General features: G+C 39.0%; 1 protein-coding gene across 2 annotated transcripts in view; it reads left to right on the top strand.

Moving 5' to 3' along the window:
* The first annotated feature begins 1,760 nt into the window (after window positions 1–1,760).
* Window positions 1,761–23,690, top strand: part of cpt1ab (carnitine palmitoyltransferase 1Ab (liver)) — a 35,940-nt gene continuing 14,010 nt past the window's right edge. The window contains exons 1-10 of one of the 2 annotated variants that reach the window (XM_062035580.1): window positions 1,761–1,948; window positions 8,640–8,804; window positions 9,167–9,309; window positions 12,436–12,607; window positions 14,971–15,072; window positions 15,175–15,312; window positions 15,426–15,503; window positions 17,178–17,285; window positions 17,786–17,873; window positions 20,655–20,850. In XM_062035580.1, coding sequence (XP_061891564.1) covers window positions 8,664–8,804; window positions 9,167–9,309; window positions 12,436–12,607; window positions 14,971–15,072; window positions 15,175–15,312; window positions 15,426–15,503; window positions 17,178–17,285; window positions 17,786–17,873; window positions 20,655–20,850 — 1,166 coding nt within the window. In that variant the 5' untranslated portion in view covers window positions 1,761–1,948; window positions 8,640–8,663. Of the gene's footprint in view, window positions 1,949–8,639; window positions 8,805–9,166; window positions 9,310–12,435; window positions 12,608–14,970; window positions 15,073–15,174; window positions 15,313–15,425; window positions 15,504–17,177; window positions 17,286–17,785; window positions 17,874–18,332; window positions 18,418–20,654; window positions 20,851–23,690 lie in introns of both variants that reach the window. The other variant, XM_062035581.1, reaches the window with a different exon arrangement.

Raw genomic sequence — 23,690 nt, 5'->3', positions numbered from 1 at the left:
CCTGGGGGTCATCATTGATGAATATCTCAATTTCAAATGTCACATTAGCCATCTGTTAAACAAATTATCCAAATATGTTGGCCTGTTCTTTCACCTTCGTCATTATCTTCCTCTGTATGCTCTACTTACCCTATATAAAACTCTTTTTGAACCACATCTAAACTACTGTAATGTCATCTGGTGTAACACCTTCCCTACCTATCTTCACAAATTAGAATCCATGCAAAAGAAAATCATACGGGCCCTGTCATGGTCCAAGTTTAATGCCCCCACTCGACATCTATTTCATAATTATCATCTTTTAAGACTGACAGAGTTCAATATTTATCAAAATGCTTGTTTAACCTATCAAGCCATCCACAGGCTGAATCTTAGGCTCTGTAGCTTGGTTCCTATCTACCATCCCCAACATGCCCACAACACTCGTAACTTAGATCTGATATCAGGTAACCGATCGAAGTGTTGTATGCAGGGGACCAAAGATTTGGAACCGGCTTAATGAGAGCCTCAAGATGCAGTATCCATTCTCCAACTTCAAAAATAAACTGAAAACTTCCCTATTAACCACCTATCTCTAATGCTTCATGTGGGGTTGACTACTGTTGGGTTTTGCATGGTCGAATGAATGTATGTGTGTATGTGTATGCGTGCTTTAGTATTATTATCTTGTGTTTATCATATAGTGTTGTTGTTTTTTTTTGTTGTTGTTGTGCTTGCTATCATTTTTCATCATTCCATGTATATACTGTCCTCTGGACCCCCTGTCAAAAGCTTCTTCTAGCTTATTTGGGGGACCTTTTCACTTACCAATATCTGTAAATGATATTCACTACTATTGTAATTGTTCTATGGTATTGTGAATAAAACTTGAAACTATATTCTTAGTAACAAAGACTTACTTTAGAGTTATTTGGTTAGGGTTAGGGTTAGAGGGTTAGGGCCAGGGTTAGAGGGTTAGGGTTATAATAAGGCCATGCCGAATAAGGCATTAATAAGTACTTAACAATGACTAGTTAAGAGCCAATATGTTACTAATTTGCATGTTAATAAGCAACTAATTAATGGTGAATATGTTCCCCATACTAAAGTGTTACCATGTTTTTTTACTGGTGCACAAAATGAACCGTGCATGAACATCACTTTGTTCAAAGAACAAAACCAACAGTGCATAAACTCACAACAAATTACACACCTACAAATCAGTGTGACTTCTGCTGTTGCCGTATCCGCAATACACCGATAGGGAGAAGTTTTTATTTACACGATGAGTCGGGTGTGTCTTGACCTCCGCCGAACCCCTGAGCCCGACTCACCGAACCTCTAGGGTTCGATCGAACCCAGGTTAAGAACCACTGGGTTAAAGTGTCCGCCCTGAGATCAGTAGGTCGTGAGTTCATATGAAGAGAATAAAAATGGGACCCTTGGCACTCAGCATCAAGGGTTGGAATTGGGGGTTAAATCACCAAAATGATTCCCGGGAGTGACGCCGCGACCACCGCTGCTGCTCACTGCTCCCCTCACCTCCCAGGGGGTGAAGGTGATGGGTCAAATGCAGACAATAATTTCACCACACCTAGTGTGTGTGTGTGACAATCATTGGTACTTTAACTTTTATATATATTGTATCAAAATGCTTTAATTTTTAAAAATTGGACACCCCTTCTCTTAACCTTTGACCAAGGAGAGTCTTGGGAGTCACCTTTAGGCGTCCTCAACAACCTCCTGCGATACCACTTCAATCCTTAGACGGGCGCTGTTGCACCCAATACGGAGGTGACGTAGCAAAAGAAACAGACGCCGTACACCAGCTTTTTTCTCTCCCATTCATGTCGCTGGTGTAACGTTAGCAGTCCACACACACACACGCACAGACAGACACCCACGCTCACATTCTGACCCGAGCACTGAAGTCCTCCACAAAAACCCCTCAGATTCATAGGAACGCTCGGTGAGTAAAAACGCCTCCATTGCCTTGACGCGGTCTTGCCTAGCTTGACTTTGCCCACCGCAGTTTAGCAGGCGGCTCATTAAAAACATGGCTGCGACGGATTTGAAAACACCAATGCTTTCAGTTAAAAACGTGGCGGGTTATTGTTTCATTTCGTTTGTTATTGTCGGGGTGATCTTTGTCTTCTGCGCAGTAGTAGCTTCAACTGTGTGACGTTTAAGCGCCGTGGAAAAAAATAGTAACTTTCGCTTTTCTCTTAATCCTCCTAATAAAGACACCGTAGAAGTCACAGCCCAGGTACAAAGTGTCGCTTGCATAATATAATACTTTAATTTCCTCTGTTAAAACATTATTCCCTCATTGCTGTCTTCCCTACTCACTGATAACACCTATGTAGGTAATGGTGCAAATAAAGGTCATTCATTGTCATGTCCACGGCAGCAGGACACCACTCAGACGTTGTTTATGCGTCTGTGTTTAAAAAAAAAAAAGTCACTTATTTATATTTGACAAGACTATCATATATATTGTTTATGGGTTTATTTACAATGGGGGTGCGCACTAGTGACCTAGTTTCTGGTAGACCACGTGGTTTGATGCCTGCCATAACATTACAATAACGGGGGAAGTGATTAATAAAACGAATATTATTATAATAATGGATATTAGTGCGTTGATTCTAGAATTGCATGTTTGTTTTGGGATTGGACGTACTTGAAATGACGGGGTTGTGATGAGACCTGTAATAAACGTAAACAAAACCTTCGTGATGACAGTCACTGCGTTTTAGACGCCGGTTTATCACCACAAGCAAAATACTTACTTTTTAAAATGCGGTGAACGCTTGTTGGCATTGAAGTATTTATGTGATAATTTCTAGTTTTATCTGTTTCCGTATCCAAGCGGCAAGCGCACGGCGACCTTTCCCCCAGTTTCCGCAGCGGTGGGCGGATCATGTGACGTTAAGGGGGGAGGGGCGGTTTGCAGAGTTGAGGTGGATGATACTGCACGTTTTGGCGTCGACCTTCGAGCAAGTGAATACAGGCCCTGTATCGCAGATACCGATACGTTTTTTTTTTCATTTGGATATTTTTTGAAATCATTAACAGCTTTTATGATTTTTACAATCAGTTTGCTGATTGAATTAATAAATAAACATACAACATACAAAAAAACAGTAACAACCGACCTATTTGCTAACAGATGTTCATTATTTAAATGTAATATGCCATTATAAGATAATGTAACAATACCGACAAAATTATAACCTTTTATTACATACAATTAGGCCTCGGCCGATAACAAATTGTGCTGGACAACGTATTGTCCCACAAATTATTGCAGATAAACAATATTATTGCAAAATGCATGTGTTTAATAATTATTATGTTTGTTAAAACACATTGTTTTGAAATGTAGTGTATACAAAATAATGTGTAAAAATCCAGTGCAATAACAATTATTCCATAAATATTCAGGGCAGAACAAATCGTTATTGTTTTAAAAACTCAAGACCTACCTCCAAAAAAATTAAGACTGAAGCAATCAACGGTGTATTTGTCAAGTTTGCAGTCACGTACATAAATTCAGTGTAAAAAAACATCCAAACATATTTCTACTTTACATCAACATAATAACAACAAAAAGATAAACAAAAACATAATCCTATCAAAGTCATATCTTTTCACCGTCATGATTTTTACATTTATAAAGTATATATATTTTTCATACTTTCCTTTTTGTTGTTGTTTAATAATATTTATACAATGTGCAGGGGGCCCCAGGCCCTGTTTTGGACACCATTGGTTTATGTAGTCAACTGTTAAGCATATCTTGAAATACATGAAATTATGCCTAGCATGTTTTATGAACACACATGTAAAGAATATAAAAGTTTGGACGCTCTTAACCTTAGACCAAGGAGAGTCCTAAAGTCACAACATAATGTAAGAAATAAAAAAGTAGCAACAAACTTACTTGTGAACAGATTTACAACATTTTAATTAGTATACCAATATAAGAGAATGTAACAATACCAACAAAGTAACCTAAATATAACCTTTTAATACATACAATTAGGCCTCGGCTGATAACAAATTTTGCTGGACAATATATTGTCCCACAAATTACTGCCGATAAACAATATTATTGTCAGCATTATTTTGAGACCAAATTAAGCACTAATGTAATCATAATATGTAATATTAATGCAAGTAACCCTCTCAAATGAAATTAAGTTATTATTTTTGAATTTGTATTTTTTTACCATTTGGAAATAAAATTGACTGTCAATCTCTGTTAGCAAAAACTGCACTTAAATAAATATTGAACATCTTCAAGTACAGTTTTTCCCCAAAAAACTAGATCTGGTGTTTTTTGTTGTTGTTTTTTTACCATCACTTTCCAACAAATTCGGCATACTGGCTCATTCCTCTTTGTTGATAGGTTAATCTTGCTCATTCGGTTTTAAGCCAAAATCCTCCCAAAGTAGAAAATTTCGCTTTGCTATCATTTTTTGTCTTTCTATTTTTTGTTACCTTGCAGTGCTTCTTACTAGCAACTAGTGAGTTCCACCTCCACTAACAGGGACAAAGATTGTGGATGACTGACTGGAAGGTTCACACCATTCCTTTAATTCTGATCAAACATCCCAAAAGGGACAAGCGGTAGAAAATGGATGGATGGATGGCATTCACAAGTAGCTCCTTGCACCCTGTTTAGAAGCGAAAGACAAAGAAAACAAACACACAAACTTGGCAATTTATTGATGCTGGCAAAATCATTATCGAGTTCATTGACATTTATTGTTTTTTATTAATTGACTGATTGATTATTGGCCTGCACCTACAAACAATTATTTGAGCTTAATGGAGTCAATAGTGCAAAATAATTAAACAAAGGCAAAAAAACATTATTGGTTCTCATTTGCCTCCAAATCACACTTCGGCCCAACAACATATTCCCTGTTTTAGTGAACAATATAGAAATACTTAATTATCAACAATGTAACAATATGAACAACACAACAACAAAAATACAGACATTGGTTAAAATTACGTACTGTATGTCCACATGGATATGGTAAACCCCCCAGCAAACCCCCCGCTTATATGTATGTTTTTTAGACTCAATGTTTCAAAACAATCTCTGTTTGTGTGAAAACATTCACAGGATTGCATGCACATTTTGTCCAATCATAAAATCAAAAATGAAGCCACATCTGAATTGGTGGCATGAAAACGCCTCTGTTTATCAATGTACAGTAGTGATATATTTGAAGTACAATATTGTGTACACGGTCTTTAAAGGGCAACTGCACAGTTTTTTTTATGTAAGACAAGAATACATACACACATATGTTTTTTTTTTTTTTACTTGTAAATAAACGCTAGCAAAAGTCAGCTAACAATGGAGCCAATGGGAGTCGCTCTATTCCGCCTGTAAAAAACCTCTAAAAACCTCTGTCTGCGTTTTATATACACACTGTAAGTACCGTATATATGTAATGTAGTAACAGGCACATTCATAATAAAATATAATATTTACCTATTTTGCTCATTTTAAGCACACAACAGCATATTAATTTCACAGATGCATCACAACAAACACTAGCAGTAGTGGTGCTAAGTGCTGAACAAGAAATATGAACTACAAACATAAGAAAACAGCCACTTACTGTACAGTGTCCGCTCTCACTGGGATGTCGACTGATGGGATGTTCATGTCGTCCCATTTAGATGAAGAATTAATCATAATCCTCACAAAGGATTAAAAAAAGTGCCGCAAACGAACGTCTTTCTTGCCATCTCCCTGTATACGTTAACTGTCAAAGTTGACCTACTTCTTGGTTTTGGGCCACAAACCTTTACTTTACAGTTGAGATGCACAAATGATAATCTAGAATTAACTTTCACTAACTCAGAGGTGATGCACCAGCTCACTGGCTCAATGTGGCAATATAGCAGCATAAGCTAGTTATTAGTGCTCTATGTTCATAGCGCAGCGAAAAATAATTTGTCTGCAAATGCGCTTATAATAACAATATTGCTAATACTTGGTTAATATTCAGGTCACAAGATGTAAATAGAGTATTGTTGGCATTTTTTGGATGTTTTTAGAGGGCTTTATGAGCGTAATATTGTACTCCCATTCGCTGCATTGTTAGCCACCTTTTACTTGCCGTATTTTACGACTTAGATTGTTAGTTTCAGTTTATTTCGAACATGCATAAAATACAATTACAATGCAATGCAACACATATTTCCAGTTGTTTCATTACAGCATGTCCAAAAAGGAGTAGGAAGAAGCAGAGCCTAGTTACTCCTACCCCTTTTCATGTCATAGCAGTTATATCCCCTTTTTTTGTTTTCCGTTTGTAACAGAACAGTGAATAAATAAGTAAATAATTAAATATACCAGAAGTAATTGAATAAATATTTATTACATAACACATATTAGACATTTAAACATATACACAATATGTATATGGCTTCAAATATATTTTCTGGGTGACAGTTTGTAAGGTGCCTACTTGTCCAGGGTGTAACCTGCCTTCCGCCTGAGCGGCACTCTATATATCCATCCATTTTCTACCGCTTATTCCCTTCGGGGTCGCAGGGGGCGCTGGAGCCTATCTCAGCTACAATCGGGCGGAAGGCAGGGTACACCCTGGACAAGGCGCCACCTCATCGCAGGGCCAACACAGATAGACAGACAACATTCACACTCACATTCACACACTAGGGCCAATTTAGTGTTGCCAATCAACCTATCCCCAGGTGGATGTCTTTGGAGGTGGGAGGAAGCCGGAGTACCCGGAGGGAACCAACGCAGTCATGGGGAGAACATGCAAACTCCACACAGAAAGATCCCGAGGCCGGGATTGAACTCACGACTACTCAGGACCTTCGTATTGTGAGGCAGACGCACTAACCCCTCTGCCACCAACTCTACATACTGTATATATATATATATCTAAGTATATCTAAAAATATGCATTTTAAAAGTATCTGCGTTTGTGTGGACATGGCCTAACACAGAAGAGAACTGAAAAGTATTGCTCTCATCACACTACTAATGAGTTGATATCTGTACTGCCCTTGGTATCGGTGCTATTGTTACTTGGGTCCATCCCCCGCCGTCTTGTGCAGGGACCGTACTCTTTTAGTGCACTGAAAATATACATGCATCCTGTCCTTCAGCCTGGACACTACCTATACTGAAAGAAACTGCAAAAAAAAACAGTGCAATTAACAGTGCAATACATTTTCATAACATGGTCACTACTGCATAATTTCTCTTGTTATATTCTTATTTTTACTGTTATATTTTTATTGTTATTGTTGCTTTTTAAATTCTATGTACGTACGTTCGTTCTTTTGTTTGTTCGTTCGTTCGAATATACCTCAGTAGACTATCAAAGCTCAACTGAAGACCCACCTTTCACCTCCCTAATTTACTGAATGAAATTGTCTAATTTATAGAACAGTAATTATTTATTATTTATTCATAGTTATTCATTCAGTAAATATTTTCCTGCCAGTCATCTCTGTCAGAATAGATCGCTCAATGGTTATGATGCTTACTGGTGGAGCAAAGGATGTTGTTTCGAGCTCTGATTTGGGCATGTCTTATTATAAAATTCCCATTTATTGAAATGCAAATGTTGTCAGGTATCTTTGCTCTCCCTTCATTAAACATGACAAACGTCAGTAAACAGCTGGATGAAGCTTTGACTTGTCTTTCTATTTTGTTCAGGGAACGTCTGACCAGTAGCGTCATTATGTTTTTAGTTACTCTAATGTTGTGGTTAATTTTGCAACAAATAACGTCAGGGGATTTCACTAAACATTGTTTTTATCTGTCTGTCTGATGCTGTGTGTTAGAGAAGGAGGGGGAGAGGAGGGGGTATGTCGGGGGCTTGAGAAACCCATCGAGCAGTTTGGGGAGGAATTATCACAACAACTAAAATATATGTCCCGTCAGATATTAAAAAACACATTTGGGGGGAATCGATTACAGAGAGATGTTTATATGACATCACATGGGCGCAGTTGGTTGTTCCAACAGGACAGTGACCCCAAACACACGTCAAAAGAAGTAAAGGAATGGCTAAATCAGGCTAGGCCTAAGGTTTTAGAATGGCCTTCCCAAAGTCCTGACTTAAACGTGTGTTCAATGTTGAAGAAACAAGTCCATGTCAGAAAACCAACACATTTAGCTGAACTGCACCAATTTTGTCAAGAGGAGTGGTCAAAAATTAAACCAGAAGCTTGCCAGAAGCTTGTGGGTGGCTACCAAAAGCGCCTTATTGCAGTGAAACTTGCCAAGGGACATGTAACCAAATATTAACATTGATGTATGTATACTTTTGACCCAGCAGATTTGGTCACATTTTCAGTAGACCAATAATAAATTCATAAAATAACCAACTTCATGAATGTTTTTATGACAAACAAGTATGTGCTCCAGTCACTCTCTCACAAAAAAAAAGAGTTGTAGAAATTATTGGAAACTCAAGACAGCCATGACATCATGTTCTTTACAAGTGTATGTAAACTTTTGACCACGACTGTATGTAGCGAGTTTTTAAAAAGTAGCAAATGTGGCTAGCTCTTGGTGAACTTTTCCTTGGATGGAGAATAGTTTTTTTTTTACGAATGCATTTTTGTCCCATTGTGATTTCTTCCAGTAACTTTGCACAAACGCAGCCACCATGGCGGAAGCTCACCAGGCGGTGGCCTTTCAGTTCACCGTCACTCCGGATGGCATCGACCTGCAGCTGTGCCACGAGGCTCTGCGCCAAATCTACCTCTCTGCTCTTCACTCGTGGAAGAAAAGATTCATTCGTTTCAAGGTGAGAGGTGTTCTGTTTGAATTGGGGGTGGGGGCAGTGTTGAAACGTGAACCCTGCTAAGTCCATCTCAGATGAGTGAAATCCTTTCATCGCCTATTATCATTAACTAAGACCGTTTCGTCTCTGGTCTTGGCAGATATTAGGTCAATAAAAAGCATCATAAAAGCCTTGTTGGAATGTGCCGTGGTACATTCTTATAGTTAACACACTGATAATTGAACGTCACCTACTCACAAGGAATATGCCTGACGTTTCTCTTTGTTGATCCAATATATACATTTATTTCATCAAAATTATTATTAACATTGTTTTCACAATTTTAAACCCTATTTTAACACGATTGTTGGTGTAACCTTCTACAGAATGGAGTTATGACTGGCGTGTACCCAGGCAGCCCTGGTGGCTTCATGGTTGTGGTCGTGTCTTACATGTCATACAATAAATACAACCAGTTGGATCCGTCTCTTGGCTTGATTTCCAAACTGGGACAACACATGCCTATAAGGTAAGCCACCTTACTGCCCAAACAGGAAAAGACTATGAGCGAATCTTGAGGGCAATTCACGCCTGGTATCATCATGTCAAGAATGAGAACTCTTTCACGGCTAATCATTACTTGCATGTTAACCCTGTCAAGATGATCAATGAGGGTCAAGATAAACAATGACTTATTAATCAGGTTATTTGGTGTGCTTGGTTAACAATGCATATAATAGTCGTCAGTTGGAAAATGCTAAATCTAGGGATGTTTCGATCAGGGTTTTATGGTGCTGATTCCGATACGATCATCCTTGAGTAAGATCCGCTAATACCAATATCATTCACATGTATCAACTGTATGGTAAATGTTTCAATTCAAAACAGCAAAAACATTAACAAACACAAATAATTATTTTGAGAAAATAAAAATATCGACTCAGTCCCTCTAATATCGATCATATACTGATACTTCCCTTGGTCTTGACATCACCAATTTATGGGTTGATCTGCCACCCTCTTCCCTGTGTACTGGATGCAACAATGCTGACACACAAAAAGTTGTTGTTATTTTGTCCTCTCTCTAGACTCTTATTGATCTACTTTTTAATTTCCTGTTAGTATCTGCTTACTTTCTGCCGCAACGCAGTTCCATTTAGACATTATTAACGTTTACTAAGCACTTCCCACCACCTCCCTGATACCGAAGTACATGTCAAACTACTTCCATAACGTAAATGATCGCCATAACCACAACACCGGGGGGAGCTCCACAAACCACATTAAACCCAGATTCCGATCTAACAAAGGTCTTAACTCATTCTCCTTCTATGCCACATCAATATGGAATGCACTCCCAACAGGTGTAAAAGAAAGTGCATCTCTATCCTCCTTCAAAACCGCACTAAAAGAACACCTCCAGGCAACTACAACCCTAGACTAACACCCTCCCCCCACCACATCCCACCTCCCTGGGTTGTAAATAATCTAATGTATATGCTTGTTCTTATGCTTTCTGAGCTCACTATGTTCACTGCTCGCTGTACATATCCTACGAAGTCAGACCTACACTGTTTCACTGTCCATTTCTCAGATGATATACACTACTGTTCAAAAGTTTGGGGTCACCCAAACAATTTTGTGGAATAGCCTTCATTTCTAAGAACAAGAATAGACTGTCGAGTTTCAGATGAAAGTTCTCTTTTTCTGGCCATTTTGAGCGTTTAATTGACCCCACAAATGTGATGCTCCAAAAACTCAATCTGCTCAAAGGAAGGTCAGTTTTGTAGCTTCTGTAACGAGCTAAACTGTTTTCAGATGTGTGAACATGATTGCACAAGGGTTTTCTAATCATCAATTAGCCTTCTGAGCCATTGAGCAAACACATTGTACCATTAGAACACTGGAGTGATAGTTTCTAGAAATGGGCCTCTATACACCTATGTAGATATTGCACCAAAACCAGACATTTGCAGCTAGAATAATCATTTACCACATTAGCAATGTATAGAGTGTATTTCTTTAAAGTTAAGACTAGTTTAAAGTTATCTTCATTGAAAAGTACAGTGCTTTTCCTTCAAAAATAAGGACATTTCAATGTGACCCCAAACTTTTGAACGGTAGTGTAATTGTTGATGACTGAAGTGCTGATATCAACCAAACCTAACCCCCCGCCCCCCGGATTGTAAATAATGTAAATAATTCAATGTATATACTCTTATGATTAACTTGTGTGATGACTGTATTATGCTGATAGTATATATTTGTACCATGAATTGATTAACGTGGACCCCAACTTAAACAAGTTGAAAAACTTATTTGGGTGTTACCATTTAGTGGTCAATTGTACGGAATATGTACTGTACTGTGCAATCTACTAATACAAGTTTTAATCAATCAATCAAACTTATTTATAGCTGTTAGGATGCCTGCTTCTGGCTTTCCCTTAGTGTGTATCAATATTTAGCCTTGTCCTCCAGTGATTGATACTTGATAACGATACTTAAGATACTAGGAAATGCATTTTATTAGCCGTAATGGAGGTGATTATTATTACCTTGGGGGCTGCGTATGGGGACACATCACTAGCTGCTAGCCGCTTGTCAGCCGTGGGACTAAAAATAAATACAGAGTCAGCGTTTGTGATGCCCTTAAAAGACGTTACGCTGCAAAGATAATCCCATATTCTAGAATAGGACAATTGTCCCACACTGATTGGTGGCCGATTGATCGGCACATCCCTAGAAAAATGTGTTTTGTTACTGCATATCCACTCCATGTAGTTATTGTGTTCAGACAAATGTAGTTTTTTTTTAGTAAAAGGTAACGCTTACATGCTGACAGTTTTGTCTGACACGTCAGCCTTCATCGGAGCTGTAGGAGCTTCCTGGGGTGAAGCGTCTAAGAACAGCTGGCCGGTCCGAGGAACTTTATTTTTATCCAACAAAGGCTGAAGTGTCAGCCAAAATTGTCAGCAGGTAAAAGTCACCTCTCACTCAAAAAATATATTTTTGTCTGCAGATAAGAAGCCTTTTACCTGCATATAAAGAGGACACGAATAACATAATTAATCAATATCCATTCTCTGACAGTGTATCTAACATGAAGAACTTTTGCCCAACAAAGCAATGCTGAGTTTGCCATGATTCAAAATGTGTCCCTTTTCACACAGAAATTTGGTGTAATTGGCACCTGGTGTGACATATGGAATACATGTGAGACAGCAACAATAATTTTTAACAAAACAGGATGGGAGAAGTGTATCTAAACTTTACATCCCTGTTCCAGCATTCCGCTATTGTAGTTCACATATATAGCCGTTCTCCCGGCTCCTTTACTCACCTGATACTACCCCCAATAAAAGTTGTCTTCCTCGGCTAGCGGCGGTCAGGCCTTTTGGGGCCCATTTATGGTGTTGGATTTCAGTTCCGTGCGGTGGCTGTCTCCTTTTTCGCCCGGTGGCACAGGGGTTAGTGCTGGTGCCTCACAAGGTCCAGGGTGTAAATACTTTTGATTTGGAATTATAGCTGACACAAGAAGGCTAAACAAGCTCAGATCAAAGATGACTCATTTAGTAAATTCTACAAAAACCCTATTATGAGATTTGCTGCTGTTTTAAGGTCTTGATTACCTTTTTGTCTTTCTTTTTCTGCAGCAAATATATGTGTACAAACAGTCAGCAGATTATGGGCGGAGTACTGGTGGGCACAGGTCTATGGGTGACCATAATCATGGTAATGAGGAATGTCCTCAAGTGCTTGTTGTCGTGGCATGGATGGATGTATGCAAGCCACGGCTCTGTATCCTTTTCCACTCGACTGTGGATGGTGAGACACAAATAATTTCATTCATATTTAAGTCGCTAAAGAATGCATGCAGAGTTGAGCATTCTTGTGTGGTCCGTCTCTTTATACATTAAAAAGGCAATGTTGAACAACTCACTCATAAAAAAGTTTATTCAGAACTAAATGCTATTAATTATTGTTTAAATTAATTTAGTATTATATTCTAGACTCCTGTAAGGCTTCCATGGATTGTTTTGACATCCTTTTATAAGGGGAACTGCTATTTTTTTTTAAAAATGTTGCCTATCATTCACAATCCTTATAAGAGACAAGAAGACAAAAGTGGTTTTTTTTTAAGCATTCTTACATGCAAAAATCTGCTAGTTCTAGGTGGCTAGCAATGCAGCAGATAATGGGAGCAATCAATTCTACCTCTAAATCACTTTAAAAATGCGCTCAAAAACCGCCAACAATACTTAATTTACGTTCTGTAACCTGTATAATAACCAAACTGCACAACATTGTTATTGTAAGAGCGAACACTGAGGCATTCTTTTTACAGCGGAGTAACATATCGGCATGCGTCTGTATTTGCCGTAAAAGCTAGCTACGGCAAAAGATAAGCTAGCGTCTACGTCAGCCCCCAAATCGCTTTTGAGTGAGTAATGCACAACACAATGCGATAGGACACCAATCTGTACTGACTGAAAAACATGAAAAATCATATTGCAGTATCTGTAAAGTATTAGCCCACATTCATGTTTTGTTTTTACACAGCTAGCTCGACAGCGTATGTAGTTGTAATGACACGCATGACGTGCTGCGTGTATCATGATCAATATTAGAGTGACTCACTCGATGGACAGTTGTCTGTTTGGTCTAGCTGGCCGGGTACGTTTTTTCGGGTTTATTTTGGGTAAGCATGGCATTTATGTCCGCATAGCTTGTCTCCCAAGTTCCACATTTACAGCGTCAAAGTCAGGCCGACCTCACTCTCTCGGCTTTCATTCGGTCCAGTGTTTCACCCTTCCTTTGTGCAGTGCATCCTCCGTATATTCAGCTTCTAAAAAAAAATATAGTTGTGAATCCTCATTTGTCCAAAAATAGTCATATTAGTTGTCTGTTAACCTTTTCTGCCATGATTAGAAAACACTTGTGTTTGTTTCCGGAAGTAAGAACAGACATTTGTTGCCGTAAGTTGGAAGTTTGCTGCTATAGAAACGGAAATAAATGCGGTGAGTATTTTTGCATTTGTTCAAGTTTATTCACAATACCATAGAACAATTACAATAGTAGTGAATATCATTTAAAGATGTTGGTAAGTGAAAGGGTCCCCCAAATAAGCTAGAAAAAGCTTTTGACAGGGGGTCCAGAGGACAGTATATACATGGAATGATGAAACATGGTAGCAAGCACAACAACAACAAAAAAACAACAAGGCTATATGATAAACACAAGATAATAGTACTAAAGCATGCATACACATACACACATACATTCATTCAACCATGCAAAACCCAACAGTAGTCAACCCCACATGAGGCATTAGAGATAGGTGGTTAATAGGTAAGTTTTCAGTTTCTTTTTGAAGTTGGAGAATGGATACCACATCTTGAGGCTCTCATTAAGCCGGTTCCAAATCTTTGGTCCCCTGCATACAACACTTCGAGCGATACAAGCCAGTAGACGATGTTTACCTGATATCAGATCTAAGTTACGAGTGTTGTGGGCCTGTTGGGGATGGTAGATAGGAACCAAGCTACAGAGCCTAAGATTCAGCCTGTGAATGACTTGATAGGTTAAACAAGCATTTTGATAAATATTGAACTCTGTCAGTCTTAAGAGATGATAATTATGGAATAGATGTCGAGTGGGGGCATTAAACTTGGACCATGACAGGGCCCGTATGATTTTCTTTTGCATGGATTCTAATTTGTGAAGGTAGGTAGGGAAGGTGTTACACCAGATGACATTACAGTAGTCAATCAGTTCCAGCAATACTTAAAATGACTAAATTAAGGTAAATATTGTGTATTATACATATTGTTATCAATGTGTCTGTTACTACGTTATATATATACTTGCAGTGTGTATATAAAACGTTGGAGTGTTTTGAAGTTGTTTTAGAGGGCTTTGAAGGCTACAACGGTGACTCCCTTTAGCCGCATCTTCCAAGCGTTTTTTTAAGCGTTTCTTTAAAATCCTAATTAAAAAAAATACAGTATGTGTTCTTGTCTCTCATAATGATTGTGAACGATAGGCAAAATGAAATTAAAAAAATAAGTACAGTTCCTCTTTAAAAGGGAATATTTTGAGGTTTATGTTAAATATTACCTACACAAATTACTTCTATCAATGAACCCTGTCTTTCTTCCTCCCTTTTCTGTGCTGCTATACTTCTCCAGTTGTTAGTAAAGGTGTTCTCTGGAAGGAAACCAATGCTCTATAGTTTCCAGAATTCTTTGCCTCGGCTGCCTGTTCCGTCTGTCCAGGATACCTGCATGAGGGTAGGTCTTGCCAATCCCAAAGGGCTTTGTTTACTTTCCACATTTCTATCCTAGCTGTGTGGATGTACTAATCGTGACAATTCAATGTTCCAATCCTAACAGTACCTGGAGTCAGTCCGCCCACTTATGGATGATGAAAAGTATGAGCGGATGAAGAGCCTGGCAAAGGACTTTGAGATGAATCTGGGGCCGAGACTGCAGTGGTACGTCAAACTGAAGTCGTGGTGGACCTCAAATTATGTGAGTCAGAAATAATTAGATTCTTCTTGTCTGTTGGAATGTTCTAAGGAGTAGTTTCTCTTGTAATATTACATTGTGTTGTTCTCTTCTCTTACGTGTATTTAACCATACAGGTCAGTGACTGGTGGGAAGAGTATATTTACCTTAGAGGTCGAGGGCCCATCATGGTCAACAGCAACTACTATGCAATGGTAGGAAATGTAATCCGTTATTTACTTCTAATGATTAGCCTGCATTGAGAAGCTCTTTGTTGTGTTTGATAAACAAATTTTGCGATTTTGATTGTACAAATTCTGTGAATACTGCTTTGCCACTGTCTGGATTGAACTAAATAAAAGTTTTTTCACCTAAATGGGAATTTGGAAGATTTGCTAAAGAGAGCTTCACACAATGGTTCCATTCTCACAGATATTTGGTGGGAAAAGACATTCAATGTTGCGTACGCGATATGCTAATGTTAGGAATGGGTACAAAATTTAGTTCCACAAGGACACCATTTTTGACGTAAGTAGTATTCACCAGAACAAATAAAGTATCTTTGCTATCTACAGTATGTGCATAAAGGCAATATGGTGCAGGAAACGTCTTGTAAATAATATAGGGTCCCTTACAGTCTTCAACTCCATTGCCGACTTTAACGCGTCAATAGCAGTTGCCAGGTCTAACACAGCGTGCACATTTCAGAGCAAAACACTTTTTCTTTATGCACCGATCAGTGAATGATAGTTGCTAACCGAATTCTGAACATCAATATTAAATCACAATTTTGCCCATTCGTATTGCTGCTGGTTTTGCTGCAATAATTTTGTCAATTTGTTGTGGATTTTATTTCATATTGTGGAATGTATGACCTAGTTATTTTATTACTGTTTTTATTATAGTATTGGTATTACTCTTACAGTCGTCCCTTGCCATATTGGACTTCAAATATAGCGGTTTTGTGGATTTTTGAGGGATTAAATCCCTTTTTTTTACCATATTCCACAACATTTTTGCCTTAAATTAAGCATTTGCAAGCAAACAATTGGCTAAATTAACTAAACATATCAATGTGCAGTAGTATTGGCAACCAGATGAGACCAAACTGATCACACTGTTCAGTCTTGTGGCCACTGATTGGCTCAGCCTCAGGCAACATTACTCTACTGGATAAAAAAAAGTGTAAAGTTGGCTAAAAGTGGTTATTCTGACTTATGTCTTGAGGAATCTCATATTGTTAAAACAAATCTGTTTTGAAGGTAGTAAACTAGTTAATTATGCTCTAGCTATGAAAGTATTATATTTATAATTAAGGATTCATACTTCGTGGAAACTCATTATCCGGAACCTAATAACAGCGATAAACAAGGGATGAGTGTGAGTGTGGTGCAGAGGAGCAGACTGCAGACCACATCATAACATCCTGTCCCATATACCGCCATCCTATTGGGAATCGTGGTCTGGCAGCTGTGGACGAGAGCTTGGTCAGTTGGCTGTTAAACACTTGCCCAGCTGTGTAGTGGTTACACCTCTAATCAACATCTTTATCCAAACGAAGAAGAGGAAGAACAAGGGATTACTGTATAGAATATTAGTACACTATAAAACTTGCATGTCACAATATTCAGTAAAACCAAAAAGGAATTGTTTTCAAACATTTGTATGTTTTCCATATTTTAAGTACTGGTTCTGGCACCGTTTAGGCACTGAAACCATTTTTAACAGTACTGATACCTGTGATACAAACTGTCCCAATGTGGCATTAGCTTATTGACACACATCTGAAAGTGCATACACAAGTTTAATCAACAGTAAATTCATTAGGTACCTTCTCTCTTCATATTGGAATCTCATAACAAGCATACAACCCATCTTTCCCTCCCCAGGACTTCCTGTATGTGTTCCCAACCTCCATTCAGGCTGCCAGAGCAGGTAATGCCATTCATGCAATCATGCTCTACAGAAGGAAGCTGGACCGAGCCCAGATCAAACCGGTGAGTCATGATGGACTAGAATTCAATCTATAATTCTGTAACTTTTAATGTAGGCTACATTTGTTAATGTCCATGCACTTCTTTACTTGATCATTAATGACTCAATAGTCAAATCAATGTGATGTTTTGTAGTGCACAATCTTCAGCACCTTTCACTATTATCGTATTGCTCGTTAATGACTTACAAATGTTTGTACTGGCAACGTTTTCTGAATTCCACCTGTTGCTTCAGAATGCGGTTGAAAGAGTGAATCGTCAAGACTGTTCCTTTTTTCTTTCTTCAACCCGCATGTTTGTTTAGTGCAAGTTTCTAGTATCCTCATCAAAACTTGTCATTTTTCTGACAATATGTTTTGTGAACCTCAATAGATTCCCACTGCCACTGACACATGTATGAATTTGTACAAATTCCCATGCATGGGCTTGCAATGTTACACACTCACATTCAGTTGTCTCTGTTTTGCTGTCTTGTCCTTTCGCTATGTCGGACGCTGCGTTAGATATACTTGCTGGCAAACAAGGTCCCTCTGTGTTCGGCTCAGTGGGAGCGGATGTTTAACACTACCCGCGTCCCTGGTTTGGAGACAGGTAAGATGAGGGCACACCTCTGCCGTGTCCTCTGACCCCATACATACCCTTCCCTGGTATCCATGCCATCACCATGGCGATAGCCATCGGAAACGCTGACTCCTTGACCCTTTCTCAGCATCAAAGCCCTAAAACAATCCAACCTCTGATTGATTGGCTGTCATAGATTAAGATCAGTATAACAAAAATTGATCCCAATGTTTGTTAAAATGTGATATCTGGGCTTTGCTTCTGGCATTGAAAGGGTAGGCCGCTGGTTTCTGGACCCTGTTTAAATCCCCTCCACTGGCAGCCTTCCGAGGTTCTTCCCGCTGCTTTTTCAACCGATGCGTATCATTTTCCCTCCATCTCATCCATGCTTCTGTCCCTGTAGGTGTGTGTGAGTCTGCTGCCTGATTTGGATTATGGTGATTTAGAATGTCATCTCTATTTGTTTGACTCTCCCCTCTTGCTTTTCAGCTCATGCTCCTAAACACAATTCCCATGTGTTCCTCCCAATATGAGCGTATGTTCAACACCAGTCGTGTCCCAGGTGTAGACACAGGTAGAGTCTTGAACAGTGTTGTCTCCTCCACACTATCCCGACTGTACTTCTCCTTGGGACATTTTGTCTGGATTGGAAATAATCTGAGCGGTTAAATCGTAACACTCATGTGTACTGCGCTTTTGCACGTGTGGTGAATAATTTGCATGTGAGTGAAGTCCACAGTGGGTGCAGCTGTGAGACCTGCAGGACCAACAATGCTGGGGTGGTATGGCATTTACGATATGTAGTATACTGTAGTATTTGCTCAATTGGAAATCGGGAGTTGGAAATACATTCACAGTCACTTTATTAGCTGTACTTTGCCAGAAACATGCACAGGTATTGTGCCTGCAGCACTGTTTTAGTTCTTTGTGGTATCGATTTAACAAGGTATTTAAACACCATAATACAAATAAAATCATAAATACGTTTTATGTTTAGTTTTAAGTCTGTGTGGTATAAAATGATTGATTCCAAATTCATATAATAACAAGTTGATTTAATGTGTTAGGAAAAAAATAAGCCTTAAAACATTGCAACTTTTGCCACACCTTTCTGAAGAAGATGCCACAAATTCTGGCATTTTAGGCAGCAACAGTCACAAAAAAAAGCATATGAGATCTGAAGAGACTAATTTCTACAGTGAAGTTGTTGAGCGTTGATTTATAGTTCAACAACAAGTACTAACGAGCCCAAACAGTGGCCCTCTCTAACTTGATTGTCTCGTTTTGGTGGTTTCCTGTTGGTAACCGACAAGTAACGTCGACTGTTACCAAGTGTGTTCTTTTTCCATTGCAGCTCATCTTCAACTTGCAATGTGTTTTCAGAGATGCACTTTTGTGCACCTGCGGTAGAAACAATTGGTTGTTGAGTTCCTGTCGAGATATTTTCGCCTTTCACTCCTATAAAATAACTGTTGCTTATCGGATATTTTCAGACAATTCCGGAGTTGGTGGAGTAGTTTTGTAGGACCATTTCTCAAATGTACCTTTTGTTCCATTCTAATCCTCATTAGATGGACTCAGTAGGTATTTGCATAACAAGGAATTAAATAGGCGTATCTAATAAAGTGGCTGGCAAGTGTATTTTGCAATCTTAATAATTTGCACCCCAAAACCCGAGGAATCAAAACAAAAACAAAATACTAATCTCGGGGCAAAGTTTGGCGTCTGAGAGGGAACAAATGAGATGATATACCGTGTTAGGTTATGTAATCATAGAAGTACTAACATTCAACATGAACCTCTAATGTATGTTCTAATATTTAGTCTGTCTCTAGTAAACTAAAAAGAGTTCACTTGGGACTTGTTTCCTTGACGCTCAAAACCAGAAAATGCAATTATTGTGGCTAAAGGTTAGTCCAGGGCCATCCAATAGACTGACATTGTCCCGTAGATATGAATCCCCCTCTGTAAGTACAATAAAAGCCCCATTGTAGTTTGCTCCATCAACACATTTCTATTGCTGGAGGTGTGCAAGCAGAGCAGGCTAAGTATAATCTGCATGTACATTGCTTTCTGTTTGGCGGTAATTCCAAGCTAAGCATTGTCTGGGTTTGTCTCTGTCAAAAAGGACAAGGCTTGTTGGAGCACTGCGAGCATCACCAAGACAATAATCCTTTTTCGTTTGCCTTGACCTTACCAAAATGTGTGTTTGTCTTGTATATGCAGAGTGCTGTTCCAACGAGCTTTGCATCAAACAATCTTTCATTTTCCATCCGCCTTCCTGCATGCTCAAGCGGCCTTTTCAGTCAGATAGTCCCTTCCATCACATATTAGATCGCCTTCAATGTCTCCTCTCCCTCATCATTTCCCATGTGGAGCATTAACATTGATAGAGCTCAATTTAAAGATGTATTGTCATGTGCACACTAAGGAAACCATGAAATTATTCCTTTGCTGTCCACAGTGAATATCAAATAATTAAGTAACATAAGAAATGACATAAGATGTAAAACTAGATTATGTACAGTAAGAGAAGGCAGTAAACGTTACATTCAATTAGGAATGTAAAGTATTCTCACCGCCTTTAATTTTTCTGCGACATTGCAGCCATACATATAGTACAATAATCAACATTATTTTGTTGTTGCTCAAAAATCTATTCTAATCAGTATAGATTTTTGAGAATTAGAAAAAAAAAGTAGGACTGAAACCATATGTGGAAAAACAAGCCGGTCTAAATGTTGTATTTGTTGTGAATTTGTACATAATTCTTTGACCTTCTGCATCTTAACGTTGGTCCCTCTCCTCTAGACATCCTTCAGCACATGAATGACAGCAAACACATAGCAGTGTACCACAAGGGCCGCTTCTTCAAGGTGTGGATGTTTTACGACGGGCGGCTGCTTTTGCCGCGAGAGATCGAGCAGCAGATGGAGAGAATCTTGGCTGACAAGTCTGAGCCCATGCCAGGAGAGGAGAAGCTTGCTGCCCTTACTGCAGGAGAGAGGTGTGTGCATGGCCGCGTCACTCACACTATTTAAGAGTGCCATTGACTTGTGGAGGAAAGTGCATGTTGTACTACATACAACTGGGCACATTTAGCAAGTTTGAGAAGTACCATATTTTCCGGGCTATAGGTCGCACCCACCAAATCTTAAAAAAACCAATGTTTACATATATTAGCCGCACCGGACTACAAGCTGCAGATGTATATCGGTACAAAAGACTATGTAAATGTTTATTTACATACCTTAATTTTTTTCCAAACAGCGCCTGTAAAATGGCTGATCAAACAAACAGAAGTCATCGTCATGGACCCATTAGCTGCGGGAGCTGGCTCTCCCATCAGCTAAACAGACTCAATAACTCCACGGTGATGTTTTGGTGAATTTACGAAACTTAAACAATACAAAAAGAATGCCATTGTAAGTTAATATTACTAAAACAAACAGTCGTTAACGTGTTAATATATTCGCTAATGCTAATGACGCTTGTTTGATTACGTTACGATAATACATACAATTATGCATGAAAACACTCCTATAGATATCACGCATGGGACGGTTTAGTAAGTATGAGTTATTTTAGTTATATTGTAAAACTTACAAACTTTGCTTGGAGTGATGTATGAAATATCCTTTCGAGTAGAATGCTATGGAGGGTTATACTTCCGGTTCAAGGCACAAAGCAGGAATCCGCAGCACCTGCAGTGAGTGAACTCGTCCAAAAGATGTCACCACAGCACAAACAACACACCTTTTCAGTGTCTATGTCGTTGTAACATGAAAACTATCTGTTGAATACAAAACGTTACGGCCGTTAGCGAAAACAATCCATAAATTAACCGCACCATTTTATAAGCCGCAGGAAAGATACAGTAACCACTTACGGCGTGGCGAAGTTGGGAGAGTGGCCGTGCCAGCAATCTGAGGGTTACTGGTTCAATCCCCACCTTCTACCATTCTAGTCACGTCCGTTGTGTCCTTGAGCAAGACACTTCACCCTTTCTCCTGATGGGTCCTGGTTAGCGCCTTGCATGGCAGCTCCCGCCATCAGTGTGTGAATGTGTGTGTGAATGGGTGAATGTGGAAATAGTGTCAAAGCGCTTTGAGTTCCTTAAAAAGGTAGAAAAGCGCTATACAAGTATAACCCATTTACCATTTACTTACGATTATGATACGGTTAGATAAAACCGCAATTTAGCTCTTTGACATCAACTCAACTCACTGTGTTTGCATGCTGAACATACTAGAACACTTTTCCAAGTTGAAAAACTTATTCGGGTGTTACCATTTAGTGGTCAATTGTACGGAATATGTACTGTACTGTGCAACCTACTAATAAAAGTTTCAATAAAAAAAAATCAAAAATCCTATTGTCAAACATGGAGGTGAAAATGTTCTGCCTCTGGGCTGTTTTTCTGATAAAGGTACAGAAAGACTTCACTTGAATGTACCCTATCCTAAAATCTTTACTAAAAATCTCTGGAAAATAATTAATGAATAGATCCGCTAGCATAAGAAAAATTAAACCACACAAGTAACTCAAGAAGAAGCACATTAATAGCGTACCATTGCTGGCCCCAATTAACACCTAAAGCACAGTGCTTGTGTAAGCGCACCAAATTGCTTCACCTCTTTTGGCATGATTAGAAGAGGTGATCTTGTAATTCCTTGAGTCATAAAATGACTGCAATTCAATTAATGATAACCGACACAATTTACATTACAGGGGGACCTTGATGTACAAACTTAATCGGTTCTTGAACAGGGTTCGTAAACAAAAAAAGTTTCTGTATTAAAGGCCTACTGAAATGAATTTTTTTTATTTAAACGGGGATAGCAGATCCATTATATGTGTCATACTAGATCACTTCGCGATATTGCCATATTTTTGCTGAAAGGATTTAGTAGAGAACATCGACGATAAAGTTTTGGTCGCTGATAAAAAAGCCTTGCCTGTACCGGAAGTAGCGTGACGTCACAGGTTGAAGGGCTCCTCACATTTCCCCATTGTTTACATCAGCAGCGAGAGCGATTCGGACCGAAAAAGCGACGATTACCCCATTAATTTGAGCCAGGATGAAATATTCGTGGATGAGGAACGTGAGAGTGAAGGACTAGAGTGCAGTGCAGGACGTATCTTTTTTCGCTCTGACCGTAACTTAGGTGCAAGGGTTCATTGGATTCCACACTTTCTCCTTTTTCTATTGTGGATCACGGATTTGTATTTTAAACCACCTCGGATACTATATCCTCTTGAAAATGAGAGTCGAGAACGCGAAATGGACATTCACAGTGACTTTTATCTCCACAACAATACATCGGCAAAGCTCTTTAGCTACGGAGCTAACGTGATAGCATCGGGCTTAACTGCAGATAGAAACAAAAGAAATAAACCCCTGACTGGAAGGATAGACAGAAAATCAACAATACTATTAAACCATGGACATGTAACTACACGGTTAATGCTTTCCAGCCTGGCGAAGCTTAACAATGCTGTTGCTAACAACGCCATTGAAGCTAACTTAGCTACGGGACCTCACGGAGCTAACGTGATAGCATCGGGCTTAAATGCAGATAGAAACAAAAGAAATAAACCCCTGACTGGAAGGATAGACAGAAAATCAACAATACTATTAAACCATGGACATTTAACTACATAGTTAATGCTTTCCAGCCTGGCGAAGCTTAACAATGCTGTTGCTAACGATGCCGTTGAAGCTAACTTAGCTACGGGACCTCGTCAGAGCTATGATAAAAACATTAGCGCTCCACCTACGCCAGCCCTCATCTGCTCATCAACACCCGTGCTCACCTGCGTTCCAGCGATCGACGGAGTGACGAA

This window comes from Entelurus aequoreus, linkage group LG24, assembly GCF_033978785.1.
Source record: "Entelurus aequoreus isolate RoL-2023_Sb linkage group LG24, RoL_Eaeq_v1.1, whole genome shotgun sequence".
Taxonomy (NCBI): Eukaryota; Metazoa; Chordata; class Actinopteri; order Syngnathiformes; family Syngnathidae; genus Entelurus; species Entelurus aequoreus.
The sequence above is the reverse complement of the archived record's forward strand: the minus strand, read 5'-3'. Positions and strand labels throughout refer to the sequence as shown.